Source organism: Aquarana catesbeiana, linkage group LG03, assembly GCF_042186555.1.
Source record: "Aquarana catesbeiana isolate 2022-GZ linkage group LG03, ASM4218655v1, whole genome shotgun sequence".
Taxonomy (NCBI): Eukaryota; Metazoa; Chordata; class Amphibia; order Anura; family Ranidae; genus Aquarana; species Aquarana catesbeiana.
In genome coordinates this window covers 151932882-151960536 of record NC_133326.1, presented here as the reverse complement: position 1 = coordinate 151960536, position 27655 = coordinate 151932882, and the positions used below count along the sequence as shown (strand labels likewise).

The window sequence follows — 27655 nt, the reverse complement described above, 5'->3', positions numbered from 1 at the left end:
TCTTGCGAGACAACGCTCACAAAGCGAGTCAGAATTTAAAAAAAAAAAAAATCTCGTATTGCAAAACGCTCGTAAACCGCGTTACTCACAGTCTGAGGTTCCACTGCGTTTCTGTACTAGCCAAATATGCTGCAGAAATCTCTCTCCACTGAGTCTGGCTGCAACCATTTTAATTGTGGGCTGCTGCTTGTTCACTTCCTGGATTTACACAGAAACACAGAGGCACATCTCCAGCTCTCATTAGCTCTCTTATAACTCATCCCCCTCCCTTCCTGGCAAACTCTCACAAGAGTTAGAGAGAGAGCTGTGCATGATGTCATAAGACTAAGCTAATTACCAGACAAGAAAAAGGAAGTGGGCTGTATAAGGTATTTACTGGCAGAAAAAAAATATGTTTTACTAGCCAAAGTTAAAACAACAAGGGCAGAAGATTTAATAGCTGGTAAGTTGAAAAAATGACTGCTTTAAAAGGTCTGCTTTAATATGTACGTCTGGAGGAAAGAAGGGAAAAGGGAATCATGAAACCAAATACATCAAGGAGGTGAATAAGGTTCAGGAGGGCAGTATTTTCAATATGAAATCAGAATCAAAAACACAGGGAACATGACCTCAAACTAACTGGAGGAAAGTTCAAAACTAATCTTGGAAAGTATTATTTTACTGAAAGGGTAGTTGATGCTTGGAATAAACTTCCAGCAGAGGTAGTGAGGCAGTCAACAGTAAATGGCTTCAAACATGCTTGGAACAAACATAAATCTTTACAAAAAAGTCATGAAAAAAAAACTCGCCTTCAGTTTGTTTTCTGACGTTGCTTTTCTGTGTTTCTATCTACACCATCAGGAGCTCTGGTAAAGATCGGGGAGTGCTTGTGTCACCCGCTAGGGGTTCTGCTTATATTTTTCCAGCTGATCGCTCGTGAACCTCTTAACTGTTACAGCCACTGGCCCTCGAGTCTGATCCCAGACTGTGACAGAGTAATCTGGCCTTGTTCTATCATGGTCAGCGCATGCTCCACTGAAACCAATGCACCAGCTCTGGACCAAATTTAAAGGATGCAAACAAGTTCTCACCACGGCAGATGTCTTCTGCTCTGGACAGGTTACAGGGAATAAGACCTCTTCTTGACTTCACCCTCCACAGTGTGCATACCCCCCCAATAGGGTCTCCAAAGACAGTGCTCCATCGGCAGACTACAGCTCCAGGCCCTTATAGCACCCTGCGGCCAACTCATCACAATGCACCATGTGCCAAGGAATCCTGTGCCCAAACAAACATTACAAGCTGGCCAAGCATCTTCATCCATGGGGGTCCTGGTATCCCTCAAGGAGTCAGCCGATCTGGTTACTAAAGAAGAAGTTGCAGTAACTATGGTGCAGCCAGGAACTTTGACAGGGGGAAAAAAAAACTTCATAGGAAAGAGGTAAGAATCTAGATAGGAAAAGGAGGGGATGCTCCTGCAGTTTTATTTTTTGCCAGTGTCCAATAACTTCAAGGTGGCTGCATATAAGCAATGCTTGACTAAGAAATTTTATTTTTAAAGAAGAAAATATTTTTTATGTGAATACATATTTTTTAGAAGTGGAATCTGCAAACTGAAAATGGCACAAACGTTTGATAATGCTCAGGTCGCGTAGGGGTCAAGAGCGTGTCCACCTTGTAATATCTCCTGCGATGAACATTTCTGCTGCTTGACATCTGATTGCCATAGATCTGCATCCTTCTGTTTGCAAAAGATTTCCCTATTAAATAGGACAACAAATTATTCCAGCAAAATTTCTGCATAGCTAGAACAGACAGTCATCTGGAGATGGGCAAACCAATTCCACAAATCAAGAGTGCACGGTGGATGCTGTCAATTTTTCTTGAGGTTGATGCTCATGAATGATGAGTCATTATTGCCACTGTGAATTATGCCATGCACTGCATCGGTTGTGACATTGGTAATATATGGGTAAAGTGACAATATAGGTGAGGCATAGAACCAGGTTTTATGACTATCTTTATCACTATCCTGTTATCACTATCCTGTGCGATCACATAGAACTAAAAATGTAGAGGTAGAAAAAAGGTAGTGGTAGAGAAAAGACTGGCCACAGAACTATCACTTTGTTACAGTGGGCCAGCTGTAAATGTCAAAAGGGGGTTGTCATGTATAGTTGGGATCATGGACCCTCTGTGTAGCCTGCACACTGGATGGCGGTGTGCTCAGACAGTGTACTCTTGCAGGCTAAAGTGACATGGTACAAGTAAGCAGAGACAAGTATCTTGGAAAGCTCGAAATACAGAACTCGCAGAATGGCAAGGTACAGCGCAGCACTAGGGTGCTGATCTTACGGGCAGGCAGGACACGGAATACTAGTAAGAAACACATACTGCGCGGGGTGCAGGGCTCACATGGAGACAGGGGCATCTTTGCAGCAGGAGAATGCAGAGCTTACAGGAACATAACAGTAACAATACATTACCTTTCCACATGAAGACGGAGAGATGGACAGAGGTCCCAGGGAATGCAGACATACAGGAAACAGATGATGCACACGAGGAGTATACAGCATGAAGGATAACTATTGGTACGGTTTGGGGAAAACACAGTGTGTCCACATGTACAGCAAAGGTGAGGGCCCTATGCAAAATCTAAAGAAGTGCCTCAACTTCTCCAGAGCTCTTAAAGGTGGAGTTAAGTTGCACTGCAGATGACTGCCAGGTTGCAGTTCTAGAACTCACCCAAGCAGAAAGCTACTGGGAACTAAGGCCTGGTTCACATCTATGCAGGTTGCAGTTGATGCATTTTCCTGGTGCATTTTACGTTTTTTCACATGCGTTTTGATGCTTTCAATGCATTTCTGGTGTTTCCATTGAACTCTATGGAACCAAAAACACAACCTGCTGCAGGAAAAAAAGTCCTTGACCCTTTCCAAATAATGCACCGGTGAAAAAGAGATGTGAACGTGACCCATAGGAAACCATGTTAAAAGGACTGTAACCATGTTAAATGGACTGTGGTGCGTTGCTGCAAAACTGAAAACGATGTGAACCAGGCCTTAAGGACAATAAGCAGATAAGATTCATTTGCAGCTCGCTGATGTGCAGGGATCACATGATAATAGGGAGTACAGCCCAAGCTGGCAGGTGTGCATGGAAAACACACAGAGGAATATTCTCAGGAAGCTAGCGACATAAGGAAGCACTGGGGGTATACTAGGAAACTTCTCTACTAGGAATCACAGGGTCCAGAGAACAACAGGAAACTTCTTAGAAATCACTGGCACTGGGAACACTATCTGTTACCCTGACACAGCTTGGGGGGCTGACACCAGCTTAAATAGAAGGGGAGCTGGTCTGGTTGGGCTGGGTGTGTAGCTAATTTAATCAATAGGTGGTTGTGTCTTGAACACAAGTCTTGTGGAATAACAGGTAACAGCAAAACTTTGCAAGCTAACTTTTTGGAACTATACGTACCAGCATGCCTGCAGGTCTTTGGGAATACAGAAGACAGATCTGCAGCTACTGTGACAGTAAGTATGTAAACCGAGAATCCTTGCTTTTTGATACAAACGTTGCTAAATCACAGACTCTTTCAATCTTTCTGGTTAGCTCACCTCTACAGCGCTTATAAGCTCTCTCTGAAGAACCTCACTATACTAAACTCACTATACTAAACTCACAACTATTGAGAGGAGTTGTCCTTTAAGAAAAAAAAATTGATTGTTCTCATATTTAATTAAAGCATACAGTACAACTGAAGTTTTTTTTTTTTTTAAATCACTATCCTTCAGACCTTCATAATATGCACTATTCCAACTTTCCAAACTTTTAAAGAACTTTCTATAAGTACATTGATTGTGTCCGAAGATTGTTTTGTTTCTATCAGATAGTTGCTTGTCTATTGCAAACATTAATATTATTATTAGTATAAGTAGGGATTATAAGTATATTCACTGGGATTTTATGGTTGAATATATTTTTATTTGAAATTGTACAAGTAAAATGAGCACAGCAACTACAAGCTTTAAAGATTAATGTGGAACATTAAAAATAAGTGCCTATACTATTTAAAATCCAGCAATATACGGTCTCACCCTGCTCTGACAGCCTTAAAGCGGAATTAAACCCTCCTATCTTTAACAGCCTAGGAAGCTGCTTCTGTTTGATCTGAAACTGCCATGGTGCTGCACATGTGATCAGTTATGACTCCAGTCATTTGATGGTTTGACAGTTTGGTTGAGGACACAATCAAATGTGACAGTTTGCGCTTTCAACATTCCAGGAATGTAACAGTTTCTTGAAACCAGTAAATCCGCTTTATGATTTACTGCTGGGCTTTGGGCTTCAGCAAAATGGCAGCCTCCAGCAAGAAGAAACAGGAGCAATGCTGGAGGCAAACACTGATTTTGTATAATTATTAATGTAGAATGTATGTTCCTTGTTAAAGAACATTATTTTTTATTAAGTTGTTATGGGTAAAATTCCGCTTTAACATAAAAAGAAAAACAGCCAGGAACAGAGTCACTCCGAGGAGCCAAGTATTAGGTTCCAATGCGATTCACTGGGATTTTAATGCCTGTACTCCGGTTCTAACTCCTACGATTTGCTATTTGAAAGATTTGCTGTGCAGCACATGCCTAGCTGTGACAACATTTGAACTTTGAAAAAAATATATTCAGCATGTTATTTCAGGATGTAGTTCCTTTAAATTATTTTTGATTCACGACACCAAACTGGTTAAACTGATCAGTTATATAAAAAGTACATCACTACAAAGAAACTCAGGGGAAAATGCACACATAGGTATTATTAGCTACGGTTTCCAGATGTTCTAAAGACCCCATTTAGTACCTAAGTGGTTAAAACTGTTGTGCTATCACATGCCCTGCAAATGGCCATAAGTTTTGCTTTTGAACATCGATTCATGGAAAAGCCATTGTTGCAGAATTTGCTGTACACACATAATCAGGACCAGGCTTTGAGAACACTGTTAACTCGTATACCGAATGTCAGCAAAGCTTTGCTCATTTGCACCGTCAGCATAAAGCAGCGGACTAACAAATTAAAAAAAAGCTAGTTTCCTGTATGCTTAATAGCAAGAATAGGTTTTGCCAGTTACTTTAGCCTGTGCAGACTTTTGGGGAACATGGTTTCAAATTTTCACACTGTTTCTAATTGTCTATTACTAACTGCCTACAGAAACACAGCTAAACTTTTTCCAAATTAACCATTCCTTAGCCTCTTTATTGCCAGGGATATTTTAGATAATTTTGCAACTTGAATGATTTTAAACACTTTTACAGATTTTTTTATGTTTGCCGTGCACTGCTAGGTGTGTTCAGGTACTGTTTAGGAGTCTATCTTCTCCTTAATACTAAGGGGCATAGAGAGATGAAATTCTATAAAAAAAGCATTGTCTTCCAAACAGGAAAAAAGTTCCATTTGTTGTTCACAGCAAAGCGGATGGAGGAATCTCCCTGCTGGCTATTGTATTAAGACAGCTGTCACCTGCAGCTGTAAGGGAACCTCAACAGTGGTGGCTGCAGGTGACTCTATCATCCCTCAGCACTATAGCACTTTAAAGGCGATTTTTATTTATTTGAAATGTGAGTTGTATGTATGCATGTGATGTATATGAGGAGAGTCTTTGAACATAAAAATAGTGGCTTTTGAGCTGGGCTATCATTGGGAGGAGCAAGGTGCCTGTGTTCCATATACCTACATAAGATAAAGGAAATAAAGGAGGATCTCTGCAGGCTATTGCTATCAATTACAGGCTTATCTTTTAAGCCCCTAAGGTGAGGGTACACCTGGTGGGAGTTGAAGACACAATTATCACATGATTGATGTTATTATGGACGTTTGCTGTTTAGCTTAATACCTCATCAAGGATCAGTGGTGGCCGTGTATCGTGGGTGCACGGGCGCCGCCCCCCCCATCCATGCGCCTGGCCCCTTTCAGGATGCCGGACGCATGGATTCCTATGGCGGGGTTGGGAGGGGGTGGTACTTTTTGAAGCACCTGATTAGAGCCAGAGGCTCTAATAGGCTTCAAAATAGGGTGGGCTCAGGGCGCAGAGAGTGTGCCCTGATACCACCCAATTGTGTGACGATAGCGAATTAATTTTCAATATTTCCACACTAACCTTCCTCCCGCCAATCAGGAGGCAGGGCGTCAGACCTGCTTCCTGATTGGCGAAAGCGCCGGGCAATCCTATTGGATGCCTGGCGCTTAGGAAGAGGAGCAGAGGAGACACACACTGGAGCAGAGGTCGCCGTCGCTCTGAGAGGAGCTGCTGCAGTGCTACGGTAAGTCCCCTCGGCTCTGTCAGAGCCGCGCGCGGGTGGTAAGCTGCCAGATCCACGATCCGCGCGGGGGGTGGGGTGCTGCCAGAGCCGCAGACCCCGCGAGGGGGGGGGGGGGGCGGTAGGCACATTGGCTGCATATGATGGGGCACAAGTGGCTGTATATGATGGGGCACAAGTGGCTGCATATGATGGGCACACAGGGCTGCATATGATGGGCACAATGGCTGCATTTGATGGGCACAGTGAGGCTGCAATTGATGGGGGGGGGGGGGGTTTCAGTATTTTTCAGTTTGCGCCCCCCTCCCAAAAAAAATTTTTTTTGAGCACCAGCCGCCACTGTCAAGGACTGAGTGTGACTCACAGAGCACAAGCACTTTATTTATATATTTCTTTATAGGATGTCACATTTTATATATTTATGCTATATATAGTCTTTTAGTGGATACATATTTGTATTAACTTTTGGTTTTTTTTACGCATATTAGCGCTGCACAGTGTGTCATATATATTGTTATTATCACATTTTGGGGACGTGGGGGAAGTGCGGGCAGCTGATTATAGTTATACTTCATTTATGTTATTTAGGATATTTTAGGTTTAGTGTGGCAGCTCACAAGGTTTGACTTATTTGCTTCTCTATGCAGCAGCTCCCCCAATACTTATCTGAGCCCCATCCTGATCCAGCGATGTGCATGAGAGCCTCAGCTCTCCGGGAACTCTCCCTCCTCATTGGCTTTTGCTATTGTCAATCACAGCCAATGGGGAGAGAGATGGGGCAGGGCCGAGCCGCAGTTCTGTGTGTGAATGGTCAGGCACAGCAGGAGCTCAGGAGTGAGCCTGTTTGGATGCCCCCATTGCAAGCTGCCTGCTCTGAGGGCACTCGGCAGGAAGGCAAGGCCAGGAGCATTGGCGGGGTACTTGAGAAGAGGAGGATCAAGGGTTGCTCTGTGCAAAACCTCTGCACAGAGCAGGTAAGTATAACATGTTTGTTATTCTTTTTTTTATTTCCTTTAAAATCACTTTAACCACTTCAATACCTTAGGATGTCATATGACGTCCTTGACTTTGTGAGGGGATATCTGAATGATGCCTGCAGCTACAGGCATCATTCAGATGTCATTCTTTCCAGCCGGCGATTCTTTACACAATAAGAACGATCATAGTGGCAATTCCGACGCTTGTATAGGTGACAGGAGGGGACGTCACCCCCTCCTGCTGCCATCCAGGGCTTCTACGGGCTCTCCCGTGCCATCGGGGGCCCGGAGAAAGAATTGGCCGTCGCCGGATGATGACGATAGAGATTTCCGGTGACCAGATAGTCACCAGTCATCTCTATGAGGAGGCCTGGGTGTGACCTCTGTTCCCGGAAGTAAACAAAGCCGCGATCACAGCTGTCAGCATGAGATTGGTGAATTTTTTTCTCATGCTTTCCAGCAAAATATGCTTTCCAGCAAAATTAAGCAAAATAAGAAAAAAAAATTTAAAACGCCTCTGTCCCTGGTATCTCGCGTTCAGAAGCGAACGCATGTGTAAGTCCCGCCCACATATGTAAACGCCGCTCAAACCACACATGTGAGGTATCGCAGCATGCGTTAGAGTGTGTGCAACAATTCCAGCACTAGACCTCCTCTGTAACTCTAAACTGGTAACCTGTAAAAATTTTCTAAGCGACGCCTATGGAGATTTTTAAGTACCGAAGTTTAGCGCCATTCCATGAGTTTTAAAGCGTGACATGTTAGGTATCTATTTACTCGGCATAACATCATCTTTCACATTATACAAAAAATTGGGCTAACTTTACTGTTTTGATCTTTTTTAATTCATAAAATAGTTTTTTTTTTCCCAAAAATTATTCCGCAAATACCGTGCAAAATAAAAAGTTGCAATGACCGCCATTTTATTCCCTAGGGTGTCTGCTAAAAAAATATATAATGTTTGGGGGTTCTGAGTAATTTTCTAGCAAAAAAATTATGATTTTTACATGTAGGAGAGAAGTGCCAGAATAGGCCCGGTACTGAGGTGGTTAAGGTAAACAGAATCAGACTATGAATAAAATGAAATTAATGTACACAACACCCATCCAACACAACAGACCATAAATAAGGCAAAAGTGAAAAATAAACTTGACAGTGAAACAAAACCAAACTGAAAATCTAACTATAATACATTATGTACAAATCGAGGGAAGCTCACAAAACCAGAGCATTATCAGGACTGGGAACAAGGGGAGCAGAGATAGGGTAACAGGAAACAGGGTACTGGATACAGGATGCAGCATACTGGATGCAATGTACAGGACACAGACACAGACAGGGAAGCGTTTCACAGGCAGAACACTGAGGCACAGATGAAAGGTAAGGGAGGGATTATATATCTTCCTAGCAGCCAGCATCAGGTGAAACCTAATTAGTGGGTTCTGCTGGGAGATACCAGAACTGTCCTTCAGTTTTGGGAACCAAAGTGCTATCAGCAGGTATTCCCGATAAGTACAGAAAGGTACAGGGTGGTTTTTATATTAATGCAGAGAATGCATTAAGGTTTAAAAAAAAAAAAGACCTAACATTTAGTACAACTTTAATGCAGTGATCAACATAACAGTAGCAAGAGGAAGAGAAAAGTAAATTGTTACTCTTAGAAAATAACCAATAATAAAAGGAATTGATAGACTTTTACTATCAGTTAATTGTCGGTATCCACATGGTAAAGCAAGTAAGAAAAAAAAAACAAGAAAATGTTGTTACTCTACCTTGCAAAATCCAGATCAGCTTCACGAGACATAGTGATATTGGTGAGGTTCTGCTGGAGGACAAAAATATTTCTGCACATTTTCTTGATTCCAGATTCGCTGATGCGTTTAAAGTATTGAGCTCCATTTATGAGGATGCATGAAATCAGATGACCTAGACCTAAAGGAAATATAAAATCTCACAGTAAGCCTCACAGTTGAGGGATATAGTAGAATAAGTTGAAAACGAATGTGTGTTTTCAATGATGTAATATATTTTTTTTCATAAATAAGAATAAGAGGTTGTCAAAACACATCATACAGAGCAAGCTCTGTATTTTCACTGTAGATTGCATTTAGTATTTTACTGCTGCAATCCTCTCAGTTTGCCCAATAGGGGTTACAGATGAGCTGTAAGCTTTGTTCCTTTTTTCCCAAAGAAAAGAGAATGACTGTCTATTGGTGGCAGACAAAGTTTGCAATACCTCTACATGGAACTGACACTCCAAGCACTGCATTATTCAGTCAGAAAAATAACTAGGAAAAGGGATTATGGTACCTACCATCTAACAGAAAGGATAGTTAGTAATGAGAACTCTCTCGATCTCCTTACATATAACTGATTTACTGAGCGACATATCAGTATAGATACCACACTACTTCCTCAAACTCAATCTGTCTAAAACTGAGCTCCTAATATTCCCTCCTCCCTGATCCTCCCCCTCTTGATTTTACCTTTGAGATCAATAGAACAACCATTGGTCCCTCCGTGCATGCCAGGGTGCGATGTGTAATCCTAGACTCCGAGCCTCACCCTCGGGCCCCACTTCCAATCACTGGCTAAATTTTGCTGCCTTAAAGTTGTAGTAAAGTCTGCTGTGTGATTTTTACCTACAATTAAGCCTATAATAAGGCTTACCTGTAGGTAAAATGAATATCTCCTAAACGTGCACTGTTTAGGAGATATTCACACTGGATGCAGCCAGTGACGTCACAGTGCACGCGCTCTAAAGTTCCGGCATACCGTGCCAGACCTTCAGAGCTTCGTGCTAGAGCCAAGGGCACTGAAGTGACGTCACTGCGGCTCCAACCACTCATACAGACAGAGCCGCAAACCCAGAAGGAAGACTGAGGGAAGAAGGGAACCCAGTCAGTGGTGACAACATGCTGCTGGAGGGCTTTGTTCTAAGGTAAGTATTTCACAATGTGCTAGTATGCGATGCATACCAGCACAATATGCAAATGCCTTACAGGGGAAAGTTGTTTTTTTTTTGCTTTTTTTTTTTTTACTGCCGCCGTTTACAATCACTTTAGGATCCACATTTCCAAAATTCGCCCCTTCTTAATTAACACCACAAAACAACCTTTTCACCCTCCTGGTTATTTCCCACTTTGATGAATCCTGCAACTATCTTCTCATTGGCCTACCTCTACAGAGGCTATCCCTCCTCCAGTCCTTCATGAATGCTGCTGAACTCCACCTTACTAAATAATTTGTGGCTGCTGCTCAGCTCTGCCAATCCCTTCACTTACTTCCAGTAGCCCAATGTATCAAAATCAAAATTCAAATACTCTTTATTTCACACAAACCTACCCCGCTTCCACCATCTCATCCCTCACAGCTATCACCTTTTCTACCACCTATTGTAACTGTAATGCCTTTCTTTTGATAGTAAAGCACTGCACAAATTGCTGGCTCTTTTTAAACCCTGTACATTAATAATAATAACATTATTATAAGACTGGATCTTTAAAAAATGTATAGACAACAAAAAATGGGGGCTCATTCACATCAGAAAAATGTGCATATTGCATACACTCTGATATGTGTTGACATGCAACCTTATAGAAGCTGCGCTGCATTGCAATGCATTTTTACATATGTTGGCAGTAAGTTTTTTTTTTATTTTTTTTTTTTTTATTGGCAGTGACATTTGTAAAATGTGAATGCCATTCAGGGACTATTTTATTAGAAAATTTTCTCCAAATGCTATTCTACCTATGTTGTCTTTATACAGTTCTTTGACACTGATTACAAATCTCTTGCCAGCACAAGAGTGATAAAGGCAATAATATCTATCCAGCCTATGGTGCACATCTTGCAATAAGGGATCTTACCACTCTCCACTGCTAAAGAATTTGACTACTGTACAGATTACCTGGAGTGTCTGTGCCATGACCAATCAAGAGAAAGCTCTCGGGAGGTTTCGGGAGTGCCAATTACATTACATTGTATTTTGAAAATAGGCACAGTGCATTTTAATATCCTAGGACCCCTTGTTTGCATGAGCTGTTTTACTCATAAGGTGGACCTTTAAAATGGTAGTAAACCTCAGACATGAAATATGAACAAAGCATATCCCTCTATAGTGTGTATTTGTCTCAATCCAGAGCACCAAGTATCATTTCTGTCTGCTGCCCCGTTCCTCTGTTATTCAAGTCACCTCTGACAAATTTTCCTGACATTAAAAGAAAAAAGGTGACTGGAAGGATCTCCAGCACACCAGTGGTAATTTTGACATCAAATTTCAATTTAGTTTTAGTCATAGTCTTTCGACTAAAAAGCCATTTTAGTCTTAGGCGTATTTTAGCAATCTGAATTGTTTAAGTTTTAGATGTATTTTCGTTAAATCTCCAGTACATTTTAGTCGACCAAAATCTAAGACCCCTTTCACACTGAGGCACTTTTCAGGCGTTTTAGTACTAAAAATAGCGCCTGAAAAGTGCCTCTCAAGCCTCCCCAGTGTGAAAGCCGAGTGCTTTCACACTGGGGTGGTGCGCTTGCAGGGTGGGAGAAAAAAAAAGTCCTGCAAGCAGCAGCATCTTTGGGGCGGTGCGGGAGCGGTGTATACACCACTCCTAAACTGCCTCTGCCATTGAAATCAATGGGCAGCGCCTGCAAAGCGATTCGGCAGCGGTGTTTTAACCCTTTATTCATCCGCTAGCGGGGGTTAAAAGTGCCCTGCTAGTGGCTGAAAATCTCTGTTACAAGGGGTGAAGTGTCACTAAAACTAGCGGTGCTTTACCGCTAATGCCCTTCCCCGCCCCAGTGTGAAAGTAGCTTAATGGATTTAGTTAAAATGTAATGCATTATTTAAAGCATTTGTTACCCCAACACTTCATCTTCCTGATATGTGTCTGCCGTACCATGTACTTGTATAAGAAAGTATCCTGTTCTCCTTGTATTGCTTCCTTTGTGTGAAATCCCTGGTGTTCCTGCCAGTCCCTCCACTTTCTTATTAAAAACTGACACACACTAAGAAGAAGAGCACATTGTGGTCAGTTCTCTAGTTATGCTGGGAACTCAGTATGCTCTCCTCCAATGATCAGACTTGTCCTGACACGCCCTCTCACTGCACAACCATTCACTGGGAAGCTCGGTGTGATGCTGCTTCTCCTCCCCCCCGCTTTTATGCAGCTAAGAACAGAAGGAATGTGATTATTTATAAAAAAGGGAAAAGGATATAAGGTTTTTTTTTTTTTTTTTTTTTTTTAATATCTATAAACAAATGTTTTGCCATTTTTTTTACTTTAAACTTAACCAACTTGGGTTGGTTTACGAGCGAGTGCCCCCCTTCAAAACCATACCAGGCCACATGCCCTCAACGTGGGGGAAATGCTTTAGAGTATGCAGGCCAACACACCGGCCAGGGTTGTGGGGGTCTGCGGGCAAGGGCTTATTGGAATCTCCCTTTAACAAGGGGGCCCACTGATCCCATCCCACCATGTGAATGAGTATGGGCAAAGTAACCCTACTCATTCACTCCCCAAAAAAAATGTTTAGTGCAAAAAAAAGACAAAAGACGTTTTTTGACGGTTTTGATTCCTTTATTTCAAAAATAACAAATGTCCCCCTGGTGTAGATCCATCATCAATCACGATGTCCTCTGCTGCCGCTGACCCCAAAAAAACAAAACAAAACAAAAGGTCCGCTTCCGCCATGTGACAGTTCCTAAATAACTAAATTCCTAAATAAGAGGTGTGGCCTCCCGTGCCCCTTGCCTTCACAAGGGGGTGGGGTCACCCAGTGACATCGCTGGGTGGCCATGCCCCTTAGTTATTTATGAGCTGTCAGACGGCGGGAGCCTTCGTCGGGACTGGAGTTTTTTTCTTTTTTCGGGTTGGCGGGGGGTGGCAGGTGTCGTGATTGACAATGGATCATTTTTTATTTTTTAATAAAGGAATTGTCAAAAACTTGTGTTGTGTTTTTATTTATTTTTTATACTTTTTTGGTGAATGAGTAGGGGTACTATGAAATACATTTCTGCCATCCAATGAAGCCAGGACTGGTGGGGAGGCCCAATAAATGGGGCATAATGTCACAAACACTTCACCGTGGACCCAGCACTGGGTCTCCTCCCTGGTGTGTTTCTGCCATTATTTACACGTTTCAACTGAGCATTAGTGTCGCGGCATATTAGGAGATCGGCACCACCTGAAATTGTGAGGCAACGTGTAGCAGAGTTGCCACGTTACAGCTGAGCCTCCTTACTGCAGGCTTTAACTGCCCTTGTGCTTCCTCAGTCCTGTTACAGCCACTGGGTACTCCATGACTCCTAGTGTGCTCAGTGCACCCTTTGACTGCAGTGCAACCCTGAGCATCCAAGCATCCCTTGTCAGCTAGTGACTCCTGTGCATCCAAGCATTCTGTGTCATCTAGTGACCCCAGTGTGCCCCAAGACTACAGTGCACCCCTGAGCATTTACATGTGTGACGTTATGGTACATACCTTATTTAATGTTTGTATTTAGCTTGTTTTATATTTCAGTGTAATCAATTTCTTTAAATGTGCCATGTATTAACTACAAAAACAGGAAATATTTACCTTCAAAGATGTACTGGAACTTGTGTTGCTGTAGACTGGCTCCCATAGCCTCTTCTATTCCACTTATATCTTTATTGAGACGTACAACAAGAGAGTCATAGTCCATGCTCTCTGCATTGGCTACAATAGCATAGTTCCCTTGCTTGGCCAAAGGAATGAGATAATGGAAGCAGTGAACTCTGAAAAAAGAAGAAACAATAGAAATGTGAGTGAATTATGTTTTATAGAGGTTTAAACTCCACAGTTGTGTTTCAAATGCCATTCTCAAAACTTTATTAAATGCTGCAAATATCATGCAAGCAGCACAAAATAACACTTATTTCCCATAAAACACAGTATTAGGTCCAGTTAATGTTTTGTAGCTTAAGGAAAATTTCATTTTAGTTGCTTTTAAGGACAGAGGTTACATTTTCCATAACCCTAGCCATGTCGCTACGACGGATTTTAATTTACCTGCATGACGTTTTTCAAAGATCACCTAAAAAATAGAGCCTGTGATTGATGCCTTCAAAGTACACTCTGCTCAGTCTGTTAATTTCAAGCAGTAAGAAAGAGAAGTCTCTTATGAAAGCCTGACCCCCTGGGTCACACACAAAATGTCAGATGCCTCTCAGCCTGGAACATTACACATTGGCTTTGGAGACACTTTCCTATAATAACTTTCAGAGCCTCCCTATTATATAAAATTTGTAATAGAAGTGTTTTGCGCAAAACTGCACTTATTATGCTGACTGCAACCTTTATCTGTAACTGTTAAAGATGAGTGAAATTGTTCAGAAAAAGAAAATCAAAGAGAAATAGACAGATAGAAACATTCGCTGTTGGTGAATCAATCACTGTCACATATAACACATGCACCTGGAAGATTCACTTGCAGTAAATGTTTGCCGACTGTCAAATTCATAGCTTTATACGCCCATAATTGTACATTTCACACCAGTGATGTAACTATTGCCACAGTTGCTTTTTGGCTTTTATAGAGACAGACTGAGGGATCCTTTTTTCTCTAAAATATGAAAGCCGCAGAAGGAGATTCATCCTTTAAATTCCAGACTCGAAGCTGATTGGTTTCTATGCAGAGCTGCACCAGATTTTGCACTCTGTGGTTTTAGTATATCAACCCCTATCTGTGTATGGCCAGCTTAAAGGATTTTATATAAATTTTTTCAATTATAATTAAATAGTGAGGTCTTTTTTCTTGTTAAAAAAAATAGAGGTCTTTTAGCCCTGATTGACACCGGTGCGGCTTTGAAATTGTGCTACTTCAGCGCACTTTCAAAGCCGCACATCAGTGCGATTTGCACTGCCGATTTCATTGCGGCTTGCAACTTAATTTAACCACTTCAGCCCAGGATTTAACCCCTTAATGACCAGGTCATTTTTTGCGATACAGCACTGCGTCGTTTTAACTAACAATTGTGACGTTGTACACAAACAAAATTTATGTCCTTTTTTCCCCACAAATCGCGCTCTCTTATGGTGGCATTTGATCACCTCTGCAGTTTTTATTTTTTTTCGCTATCAACAAAAAAAGACTCACACTATTGAAAAAAAACAAAAAAAATATTTTTTTTTAGTTTTTATTATAATAAATATCCAAAAAAAATTAATACCCCCCCCCCCCCAAATTTCTTCATCAGTTTAGGCCAATATGTATTCTTCTACATATTTTTGGTATAAAAAAAATAAAAAAAATTGCAACAAGCATATATTGATTGGTTTGTGCAAAAGTTATAGCGTCTACAAAATAGGGGATATATTTAATGCATTTTTATTATGAATTTTTTTTTTTTTACTAGTAATGGCGGAGATCAGCAATTTTTTCAGATCGGACACTTGACACTTTTTTGGGACCAGTTTATACAGTGATCAGTGCTAAAAATAGCCACTGATTACTGTGTAAAGGTCACTGGCAAGGAAGGGGTTAACACTAGGGGGCGATCAAGGGGTTAAGTGTTCCCTAGAGAGGTGTTTCTAACAGTGGGGGGAGTGTACTGACTGGGAGTACAGAGAGATCGCTGTTCCTGATCACTCTCTCCTCCCCTGTCAGAATGGGGATATGTTTGTTTACATTGACAGGTCCCGTTCTGGCTCTCTGTGGAGCGATCGCGGGTGGCCAGCAGACATCGCGGCTGCTGGCCATGCGCATCGGCTCTGGCGACACACGCCTGCTTTGCTCTTAAAGTGGCCGACAAACAGCTATGGCGATTCGCGCAGCCGTGCCAACCTGCCACAGTATAATGATGGTGGCTGGTCGGCAAGCGGTCAACAGAAGTTTATGCAAGTCGCAATGAAATCAGTAAAAAATAGTTGCGGTAATATGAATAGTTCCATTGCTAGCAATGTGGGTGCAATTTTTCATGCGATTTGGAACTGTCAAATCACATGACAAGTCACACTGGTGTGAATGATGGCTTAGCGTCATACAGCGCTTTTTGTAGTTCTCGTTAAAGCAGTATTAAATCTAAAAACAAAACATGTATGCATTTATTTTTTTTAGGCTTTTTTTTATTTTTCTTTCACCCAGTGAGCCAGTCTGCTATTTTTCAACATCCTTCAACAGACCAAGCTGTCTAGCAAAGCTGGCCATACACTAGCCACCAGATTTTGGGATTGGCAAGCTGAAATATATTACATTTTTGTTTTTGGGTTTAATGCCACTTTACATAGGCTGATCTCAGTATTACAGCTAGTGCAACCTGGACGGGATTAATGAAATAGACTTAAAGCGTAACGCCACTTTTGTTGAGGAAAAAAAACATTCCCCTCTGGGTGATCTTCAGTTCACCATTTTCATACTTTTGTGCCACCAGAGTAAAATTAAACCGAAACAAACCAAATTAACTGAAGTGCAGACTTTCAGCTTTTATTCAAGGGGTTGAACATAAATATCCATTAGAAATTTTAGGAACCATTTTTATACACAGTCTATTTTTCAGGGGCTTAAATGGACAAATGAATATAATCACAAATAACATGTTCATTTATTATATTTTGTTGAGAATTCTTTACTGGCAATGACTGCCTGAAGTCTGTAACCCATGGACATTACCAAAGACTGGGTTTCCTCCGTTCCGATGCTTTGCCAGGCACTAACTGCAGCTGCCTTCAGTTGTTATTTGTTTGTGGGTCTTTCTACTTTTAGTTTTGCATTTAGAAAGTGAAATGCATGCTCAATTGGGTTGAGATCAGGTGATTGACTCGGCCATTACAGAATATTCCACTTTTCCTTCAAATGCTCTTGGGTTGCTTTTGCAGTGTGTTTTGGATTATTGTCCATCTGTACTGTGAAGCACCGTCCAATCAACTTTGAGGCATTTGGCTGAATCTGGGCTGACAGTATATATCTAAACACTGCAGAATTCATCTGGCTGCTTCTGTCTTCTGTCACATCATCAATAAACACCAATGACCCAGTGCCACTGGAAGCCATGCATGCCTCCATACCATCACACTTTCTCCACCATGTTTTACAGATGACATTGTTTGCTTTGGATCATGAGCTGTTCCAAGCCTTCTCCACACTTTTTTCTTCCTGTCATTCTGGTACAGATTAACCACTTCTGGACCAGCCGACGCAGTTTTACTGCGGCAGGTTGGCTCCCCTGCATGAAACCACGTTACTGTACGTGATCCTGCGGGGTCCGGATAGCAGGCACGCGCACACTCGCTGCACAGCAGGGGTGCCAATGCTCGTGGCCGACGGTCGTAATGACCACCGGCCACAAGCGATCGTGACCAGGAGACACAGAACAGGGACGAGTGTGTGTAAACACACATTTCACTATTCTGTTCTGACAGGAGTGACAGATCGTGTGTTCCTATTAGCTAGGAACCACGATCTGTCACTTCCTGTAGTTAGTCCCTCCCCCTTCAGTTAGAAGCACCTCCCAGGGAACACAGTTAACCCCTTCACTGCCCCCTAGTGTTAATCCCTTCACTGCCAGTGACATTTTTACAGTAATCAATGCACTTTTAATCACACTGATCGCTGTATTAATGCCAATGGTTCCAAAAATGTGTCAAAATTGTTCGATGTGTCCACCATAATGTCGCAGTCACGATAAAAATCGCAAATCGTCGCCATTACTAGTAAAAAAAAAAAAATAATAAAAAAAATGAATCTATCCCCTATTTTGTAGACGCTGTAACTTTTGCGCAAACCAATCAATATACGCTTATTGCATTTTTTTTTTTTTACCAAAAATATGTAGAAGAATACATATTGGCCTAAACTGAGGAAAGAAAAATGTAATATATTTTTGGGGGATATTTATTATAGCAAAATGTAAAAAAATAATGCGTTTTTTTCAAAATTGTCGCTCTTTTTTTGTTTATAGCGCAAAAAATAAAAACCGCAGAGGCAATCAAATACCACCAAAAGAAAGCTCTATTTGTGGGAAAAAAAGGACCTCAATTTTGTTTGGGTACAACGTCGCACTACCGCGCAATTGTCAGTTAAAGCGACGCAGTGCCGAATCGCAAAAAGTGCTCTAGTCAGGAAGGGAGTAAATTCTTCCGGGGCTGAAGTGGTTAAACTAAGGCTGGCCATACATGGGTTGAATTTCGAAATAATTTTCTTTAGAAAATCTTATCTAAGAATTTTTGTTCATATTTCGCACAATCAGTGCGCTGTAGCAACCGCCGATTTTTGTGCGGCAATCGAATTCCAGTAATTGGGCATGTTGGAAATTTTCGGAAAAACAAACAATTTTCTAATCAATGATGGAAGAATCGTGCGAGAAATGAAAAATAAATGCGCATGAGTGCAAGAAATGAAATATTCCCGGAAAAAAAAAAGAAGATTCCCAGCCACAAAAATTCATTTCTGTAGCAATATGAGGTGGAATTGAAGGCTTGATTGGTTAAATTTAGAAATCAATTGTGGCACCATCAGATCACAAAATTTCAGATTTTCAGAAGAAAATTCTTTCGAAATTCGACCATGTATGGCCAGCCTTAGTTTCATCTATCCAAAGAATGCTTTTCCAGAACTGGTCTGGCTTTCTTAGATATTTTTTAACAAAGCCCCATCATGCCGCAGGCGGTGACGTCACAGGGGGGGTAGGGTCTCCAGATGACGTCACCGGATGGTCACGCCTTGTGTCTATAAAAGAACCAGCAGAGAGTGGAACTCCCATAACTGTGAGAGCTAGCGTTGGGAGCCATCAGAGGAAAAAGAACCGGAGGCAGCAGAAGAACCAGAGGACGATGACAGTGGAGGGAGAAGAACCGGAGAGGGGAGAAGACATCAGCGGAGGTGGGAGAAGAACTGGAGAGGGGAGAAGACATCACCGATCACCGTAGGGAGAAAAACCGGAGGGGGGGGGACTGGAGGGAGAAGACACATTGGAGCTTCTTTAATAAAGGACTATGTCAACAACCTGTGCACTGTTTTTATTCGTTTTTTATGCCATTTTGGGTGAATAGGTAAGGGTACAGTGTAACTTGTTAAAGGGGGCTTCCAAATTTCGATAAGCCTCCCCGCCCGCAGACCCCCCTCAATCACCGCCCAGGGTTGTCAGGAAGAGGCCCTTGTCCTCATCAGCATGGGGACAAGGTGCTTTGGGGTGGGGGGGCGCGGAGCCCCTCATGCCCCAAAGCACCCACCCCCCATGTTGAGGGCATGTGGCCTGGTATGGTCCGGGGAGCGCTCGGTCGTTCCCCCTCCTTTCCTGACGTGTCGGGCTGCATGCTCGGATAAGGGTCTGGTATGGATTTTACACCTTTTTTTATTGTGGCGTAGGGGTTCTCCTTAAAACCCATACCAGGCCAAGGGTCCTGGTATGAAATTGGGGAGAACCCTATGTAGGGTTTTTTTTTTTTTCAATTTTAGTGTGGTTTTTCCCTTCAAGATCCTCAGAGCACAAGTCACATGCCAAAGTCGGATCAGTTAAGATGATGATCCGACTTTAATGATATTCAATGGGCTGAAGTAGGACCAAAGTAGTGAAGGAACCTTTTTCAAAGTCGGACCGACTTGTGTCGGAGCAGTTAGGACGACTCTCATAAGGAATCATTGACTTACACGCGTCTTGCGACATGTGCTTCCAAAGTCAGAGTGCATGTCGTATCAGTGTTAACCTGGCCTTAGCCGTGATTTCCTATTGAAAGTATCTCACCAAAATTTACAGTTTTGTGGCAGGGGATGCCTGAAATCTTACTAGTATCTTAGGGCAGACTTCTGGGAAAATTGGTGAGCCAATCACACAAGCAGGAAATTATGTTTCTGGGGGGACGTTCTGTACACATTCTGTGTACAGAACACCTCCAGGTAGCCGTATTGCATTGCATTTTCAAAAAATTACAGAGCTGCAGATTGAAAAGGAAAGGTCATTTTTAATAGCATTTAACTACAATATGACTTGTTTCGCAATTATATACACTATATCATTTTTTTTCCCTGTGAAAGTAGAGTTACCCTTTAAGCAGTTTGTGTCCATTCTGGTTTCCTCCTATAGTCAATCGAAGAAAAGTTTGTTTGTGCAACTCAGTTTGGCTACAATGCTTAATTTTATGGTCTGACACAAATTCCTGACTAATACTGTTTAGATTATATAGCCAGGCTTGACAGCGATGCTTTCACTGTGTTGCCAACAATTAAGCACCAAAGTATACTTGTCATCTGAGAAAAAAGGGAGCAGTCATCATCATTTTCCTTTTAAAAATACTAGTTCCCTGGCTGTTGGGCATTATCCTCTGGTTTCAATACTTTTAGACCAAAAACAAATATCGGGAAATTCAGCAAAAACTCCTAATTGGCATACTTGTTTTAAGTCAGTGACTCTAAAATTAAAGCAAGAGGGTCAGAATCATAGTCAGGCAAATAACAATTGCAGAATGCCAAGTTAGCAATGGTGGTCTTTTTTTTTTCCTCATAAAAGGTTTCCTTTATTTGCATCATGCATTTGCATTAATAATAAGTGACTTCAAATTTGCATATAGGAACATGTAATACACATCAGTGTAGGCATTTAACAAGTCCTCATCTTTGTCACAATTTGTTGTAGCTCAATATTGTCATCTAATTGTCTGCTGAATTCTTATTAAATATTGAAATGTGTAATGAAATGATTAGCAAATACTCCAAGAACAATTTCGTTATTCACTAAACACAACATGGGTGTAAACATGGTGCAAAACCACATCAGATTTCATTATTAAGTCTGGTTGACTGCAACAGTCGCAAAAGGCAAAATCCATCTGGCAATGAGTTACGTAAAGAAAGGTGTCAGCAGCTAATAAGACTGCATCAAGGCTGTGGAACGGTTTATCCAGGGTATCCAGGGATATTACAGATCAAAGACATGATATAACAATTGCTTACATTATAGGCCAGGGAGATAATTATACACGTTCAGTAAAGTCAATAGGAGTTAATCAGTAGAAGCATGGGTTATAACATTTGGGAAAAGTAAATATTGCCCCCCCTTCCACTGCCAGTCAAGTATTCAATTTTTAATTCAGTTATACCTAGCAATTTTATGGCACTGTAATTGACTAAATTTTAGTAAATCATCATTATTGCATTAAAATTGGCACATTTTTACTATATCTAAAAGTAATGTTAATTACAAATGTAAAGATCTATTTTTTTCAGTGAGCAATAGTATTATTTTAAAGAGCAATTACAAGCAACTGAAAGCATTCGGGAACTGATAATGGAATCCAGAAGACACTTCAACGGTGTTAAAATAAGAGAGTCATTACAGTTTACCTTTATGTGATATTTTTTTCTTTATTTTTACAAACTCTGGCAGTCAGATTTTACATGATGGAGTTTCTGCTTCCAAAAGCCTGTACTGTGTAACTTTAATCCTTTCCTGCTTGCTGTTCCACCAATCCACTTCAAATTCCCAAAGCATGTTCTTTTACAGGATATTATTTTTGACGTTACATATACAAAATGTATTCTGACTGTCGCTATGAGTTCCTGAACTTAGAAAGTATCACCCTATACAGAATAGGTCCAATAGAGGTTAAGAAAATTCCCCCTAACTATACATTAGTGGACACAGGCATAGTATCCATAGACCCTGGGACACCTCCAGTCATGACTTGGAAAGCTGGGCAAAAACAGGCAATGGGAATGTGCAACAGGTCCCCACACTTAAGGGTTGAGGTGGTGAAAATAACCCTCCTTTTTCCAGCACCCCATACACAGGACGTGCAATGCATCTTTTTAGATACACATATGTGTGCAGCAAAGGTCCGAAGGTCTTTCCGACCGACTTCGACAGACTTTCGACGGACTTTCTAACGAACGGACTTGCCTACACACGATCACACCAAAGTCCGACAGATTCATACATGATGACGTACGACTGGACTAAAATAAGGAAGTTGATAGCCAGTAGCCAATAGCTGCCCTAGCGTCGGTTTTCGTCCGTCGAACTAGCATACAGACGAGCGGATTTTTCGACCTGACTTGAGTCCATCGGAAAAATTTGAAACATGTTCCGAATCTAAAGTCCGGCAGATTTTTGACAGAAAAAGTCCGCTGAAGGTCCGATGAAGCCCACACACAGTCGGATTGTCCGTCGGACCGGTCCGGTCAAAAAGTCCGCTCGTGTGTACACGGCATTAGAGGCATCTTTGGTGTTCAGTATTTGAGAAGATCCCTTGATAAAAAAAAAAAGTATTTTGCCTATATGATGATGGGCAGGGTGAAACCTCCTGCAAGAAGCATATACAGTCCCTTGAAAGAGTATTTACACCCCTTGAAATTTTTTGTCATGGTACAACCAAAAATGTAAATGCATTTTATTGCAATTTTATGTGATAGACCAGCACAAAGTGGCACATAATTGCAAAGTGAAAGGAAATTGATAAATGGTTTTCAAACTTTTTTACAAATAAATATGTGAAAAAAGTGGTGTGCATTTGTATTCAGCCCCTCTAAGTCAATACTTTTATAGAACAACTTTTCGCTGCAATTACAGCTGCAAGTCTTTTTGAGTATGTCTCTACCAGCTTTGCACATATAGAGTGACATTTTTGCCCATTTTTCTTTGCAAAATAGCTTAAGCTCTGTCAGACTGGATGGAGAGCGTCTGTGAACAGCTATTTTCTAAGTCTTGCCACAGATTCCCAATTGGATTTAGGTCTGGACTTTGACTGGGCCATTCTAACACATGAATATGCTTTGATCTAAACTATTCCATTGTAGATCTGGCTGTATGTTTAGGGTCGTTGTCCTGCTGGAAGGTGAAGCTCTGCCCCAGTCTTTTGCAGACTCAAACAGCTTTTCTTCTAAGATTGCCCTTTATTTGGCTCCATCCATCTTCCCACCAACTCTGACCAGCTTCCCTGTCCCTGCTGAAGAAAAGCATCCCCACAACATGATGCTGTCACCACCATGTTTCACAGTGGGGATGGTGTGTTCAAGGTGATGTGCAGTTTTAGTTTTCTGCCACACATACCGTTCTGCTTTTAGGCCAAACAGTTCAATTTTGGTCTCATCTGAGCAGAGCACCTTCTTCCACATGTGTTTGCTGTGTCCCCCACATGGCTTCTCACAAACTGCAAACAGGACTTCTTATATCTTTCTTTCAACAATGGCTTTCTTCTTGCCACTCTACCATAAAGGCCAGATTTGTGGAGTGCACAACTAATAGTTGTCCTGTGAACAGATTCTCCCACCTGAGCTGTGGATCTCTGCAGCTCCTCCAGAGTTATCATGGGCCTCTTGGCTGCTTCTCTGGTTAATTCAATCCTTGCCCGGCCTGTTAGTTTAGGTGGATGACCATTGTCTTGGTAGGTTTGCAGTTGTGCCATACTCTTTCCATTTTCAGATGATGGATTGAACAGTGCTCTGTGAGATGTTCAAAGCTTGGGATATTTTTTTATAACCTAACCCTTCTTTAAACTTTTCCACAACTTTATCCCTGACTTGTCTGGTGTGTTCCTTGGCCTTCATGATGCTGTTTGTTCACCAAGGTTCTCTAACAAACCTCTAAAGGGCTTCACAGAACAGCTGTAGTTATACTGAGATTAAAATACACACAGGTGGACTCTATTTACCAAGTAGGTGACTTCTGAAGGTAATTAGTTCCACTAGATTTTAGTTAGGGGTATCAGAGTAAAGGGGTCTAAATACAAATGCACGCCAGACTTTTCAGACATTTGTAAAAAAGATTGGAAACCAATTATCATTTTCCTTCCACTTCACAATTATGTGCCACTTTGTGTTGGTCTATCACATACAATCCCAATAAAATACATTTACGTTTTTGGTTGTAACATGACAAAATGTGGAAAAATTCAAGGGGTAGAAGTACTTTTTCAAGGCACTGTATGTAAAGAAAAGCAAAACCAAGGTGAATGGAAACAAATACCTTGTGCAAGTGACATCAGAAATGTCTAAGGCATAAAAATACCCCAGAATGTGGTTAGAAGAAGGGATCCACCATGGGTACTGATTCATAAGTTCTGTGGATGGGTTTGGTTCTGTTCTGCACACAGAACCTCAGAGTGAGGCTTCAAGTAGACACACCACTGTGAAAAGAAGATTGGATTAAAAGTGAAGCTGAAGGCTCTACTCTAGCTTTGCATTTATATGTAAGCCTAGAAAAAAAGGACAGAGGTAGCCCTTCTTCCATAACAAGGGTGTAAGGCCCAGATCTGAGGAACTGGTAAGGAGTGCGATCAGAAGAAATCTGGGTTACAGTGTGTGTTCTGAGGATAAAAGGTTCTGCTTGTATAACAGGGAAGAAAAAGGTTGAAAGATATACTGAGTATATCCTGAAATGGGTTATCTTGTATACGGTAAATGCAATTCCTAAAATACAGTTCCTCCCTCCATGCTGCCAAACAAGCCTACTTTGTCACTCTCATTAAAACTCTGTCATCCAGTCCTTGTCGGCTCTTCTCTACCTTTAACTCTTTTTGTCCACCACCACCTCTACCTAGCAATTCACTCACTGCTCAGGAGATTTCCAATCACTTCAAAAACAAGATTGATGCAATCTGTGGGTACATATCCACTGCACAAATGTATCTATCCCACTTAACATATCCTGTCCAAAACCGCATTCGACAATTTCTTTCTTTGACCTTGTTACTATAGAAGAGGTCTCCAAACGATTCTCACAAGCCCGCCTTACCACCTGTCCGATGGACCCTGTTCCCTCGCAACTACTAAAGTCACCCTCTTGCTTTATTCTATGCCACCTCACTCACATCTTCAATCTCCTCCTCTCTACCGGCACCTTCTGCTCCCCTCTGAAGCATGCACAGATAACTTAAAGAACCCTCACTGGACCCAACCCGGCTGAAAAACTTAGGACCAATCGCCTTGCTCCCATTTACCTCTTTTAGAATGTATAGTCTACAACCGTCTGAGCTCCTACTTCACTGATAACAACCTTTTGACCCCTTACAGCTCTACTAATAAAACTCAGTAATGATTTTTCTAACTAAACCAATAGTTACTGCTCTATACTTATACTACTAGACCTTTATGCTGCCTTGATACGGTTGACCACCTGCTCCTCCCCCCAAAAAAAGCATACTGCCTTGGCCTTCAAGACTCTGCTCTTTCCTGGTTTTCCTCCTACCTATCACAGCATTCCTTCAGTGTTGCCTACTACTCCTCTCCTCTTCCTCCTTCTGTAATCTGTCTTCCAACCCCTTCTCTTGTCCATCTACACTCCACCCTTGGTCACTTAGTAAACTCCCAAGGCTTTTTTATTACAATCGAATAATCAACTTCTGTTGAATGAATGAATGAGTGACTTGTATAGCGCTACCTATGCGAACTGAATCGCCTCAGGGCGCTTTTTGCCGCTGGTGTCCATCTGCGGTATAGCGCGGTCCCGACGCGCTTACAAACATATACGCATACAACATACGAATGTTTGGCCAATTTTTTTCGACAGGATCTAATTAACCTACCAGCATGTCTTTGGAGTGTGGGAGGAAACCGGAGTACCCGGAGGAAACCCACGCAGGCACAGGGAGAACATGCAAACTCCAGGCAGATGGTGTCATGGTCAGGATTTGAACCAGCGACCCTATTGCTGCTAGGTGAGAGTGCTAACCACTACACCACTGTGTAGGGGGAGTCAAAACACACTGATCAAATTTTGATCAGTGTATGGCCAGCTTTAGGGTGGCTGAGCAAAGTGCCACCCTGGGACAGCAACATTGTCTGGAGAGGGTAGTGTTTGATGGACTAGTAGATTTAAAATGGGCTTAACACAAATGACTAAGAAATTAAATCTTAACTCCAGCTGACACTTTTTAAGCAGTTACAGAAAGATCAGTAGCAGAAAGACACTTTCTCTAGGTTCAAAAAGGTAGGAGGAAGAGTGCCGCAAGCGGATGACATCAGTGCACAGTTCCTTCAGTCCTAGTCCTCAGCTCTGCAAAATGCCAGAGGCAGGAAATTTAAAATAGCGTCTAATGGCGCCAATTATGAGTTTGCATCTTGTGCTTCAGCTCAACAGCTCATAGTCACTATGTGTGTCCTCAGACTTGGTCATACCAGGACAGAGGAGAAGTGCCACACTGCAGACCCCAGTACCCAAAGTTCACATTTCAGGTTAGCCTTGCAATGACCAAAAAATCATGCACCAATGAAAGGAGCATGAGACCAAATGATAAAAGAGTCCAAATAAATGTATAAATATACACTAAAAACAGCAAGCTGATAGAATAGCAGAAAATGTTTGTATTTCTTAAAAAAATTAAACAATAGATGTATGGCTTTAAACAAACTAGTAAAAAGAAATCAAACAAACCTGACTTCCAAGTGCAAAACCAGGAGGCAACGGTCAGACATATCCAGAAAGGATTTAGCCAGCTCATTCAGTGTCTGCAATATCATTTCAGAAACAGCAGGGGTGTCCACACTGGCAAGACTGTCCGAACCAGGAGACATTGCTACAATGTAGAAAAAGAAGATTACATAAAATGTTATATTAAATGTGGAACAAAACAGGTACACTTAAAAAAGCTCACTTGTGTGTCAAAACAGAAAAAAATATATTTGCACACTCATTATATGCCTGTAACAAGGTGAAAACTTTCATTCTTGTCTGCTATAGAAAAATCTATTACAGTCTATTATATAAACCCCTAACAATGAACTTCTATTTCCATTTTGGTCTGTTAAATATTCAATTGACAGCATTTTGTTATGTTGGGTATTGGTGGGACTTGATGGCCTACTGTCTCTTTTCAACCTAGCAATGTCACTAGGTCTGTTTGATAAATGCTAAAAATTACCTGTTGACCATGTACGACATTCATAGCTGTTCTGTGTCCTGTTTACTATGCATGTGCTTAGTGCCGGGATAAAGTCACCCAACATCCGGGGCAAAGATGCCAAACTGCCCACCCCCCCTCCATTATATGTGAGCTTAGGTGATCCTACCCCCAGCAGTCACCCTCATGTCAACAGGTGGATTTTTATTAAGGATAGAATTGTTGCAAGAACTGAGGCTGTGCATAGTGGGAGATCCCTGTTGCATCAGGCATAAATAGACCTCCTATAACTTAGAGGTTGCAGGCAAGGTAAGCATATATTTATTATATATGTGAAGTCACATGGTGAAATCCTTTGGTATTAACAACATTGGGCTAGACCCGCACGAGAACCACATCTTCTATATGTTTACTGTTTCACAGACTCTTTTGAACTGTGTTTGGTGAATTCTAATGTGCATATTTGTTTCTCAATTTTATTTGGTGAATTTTCTTATTTGGGAGTCTCACTTCTAAAGCTGCCCTATAAAATGGTTTGTAAAATTATACACAAAGCTGACTTGGACAGGGATGGAAATACATGACCTTGGCTTCATTTAAAGT

The 27655-nt window shown here is 41.5% G+C and overlaps 1 protein-coding gene across 1 annotated transcript in view; it reads right to left on the bottom strand.

Moving 5' to 3' along the window:
• Nucleotides 1-27655, bottom strand: part of EXOC4 (exocyst complex component 4) — an 813215-nt gene that overhangs the window by 84027 nt on the left and 701533 nt on the right. Inside the window, exons 15-17 of the mRNA XM_073619419.1 lie at nt 26587-26728; nt 13844-14022; nt 9040-9199 (exon numbers count right to left, since the gene is read on the bottom strand). Coding sequence (XP_073475520.1) covers nt 9040-9199; nt 13844-14022; nt 26587-26728 — 481 coding nt within the window. The remainder of the gene's footprint in view (nt 1-9039; nt 9200-13843; nt 14023-26586; nt 26729-27655) is intronic.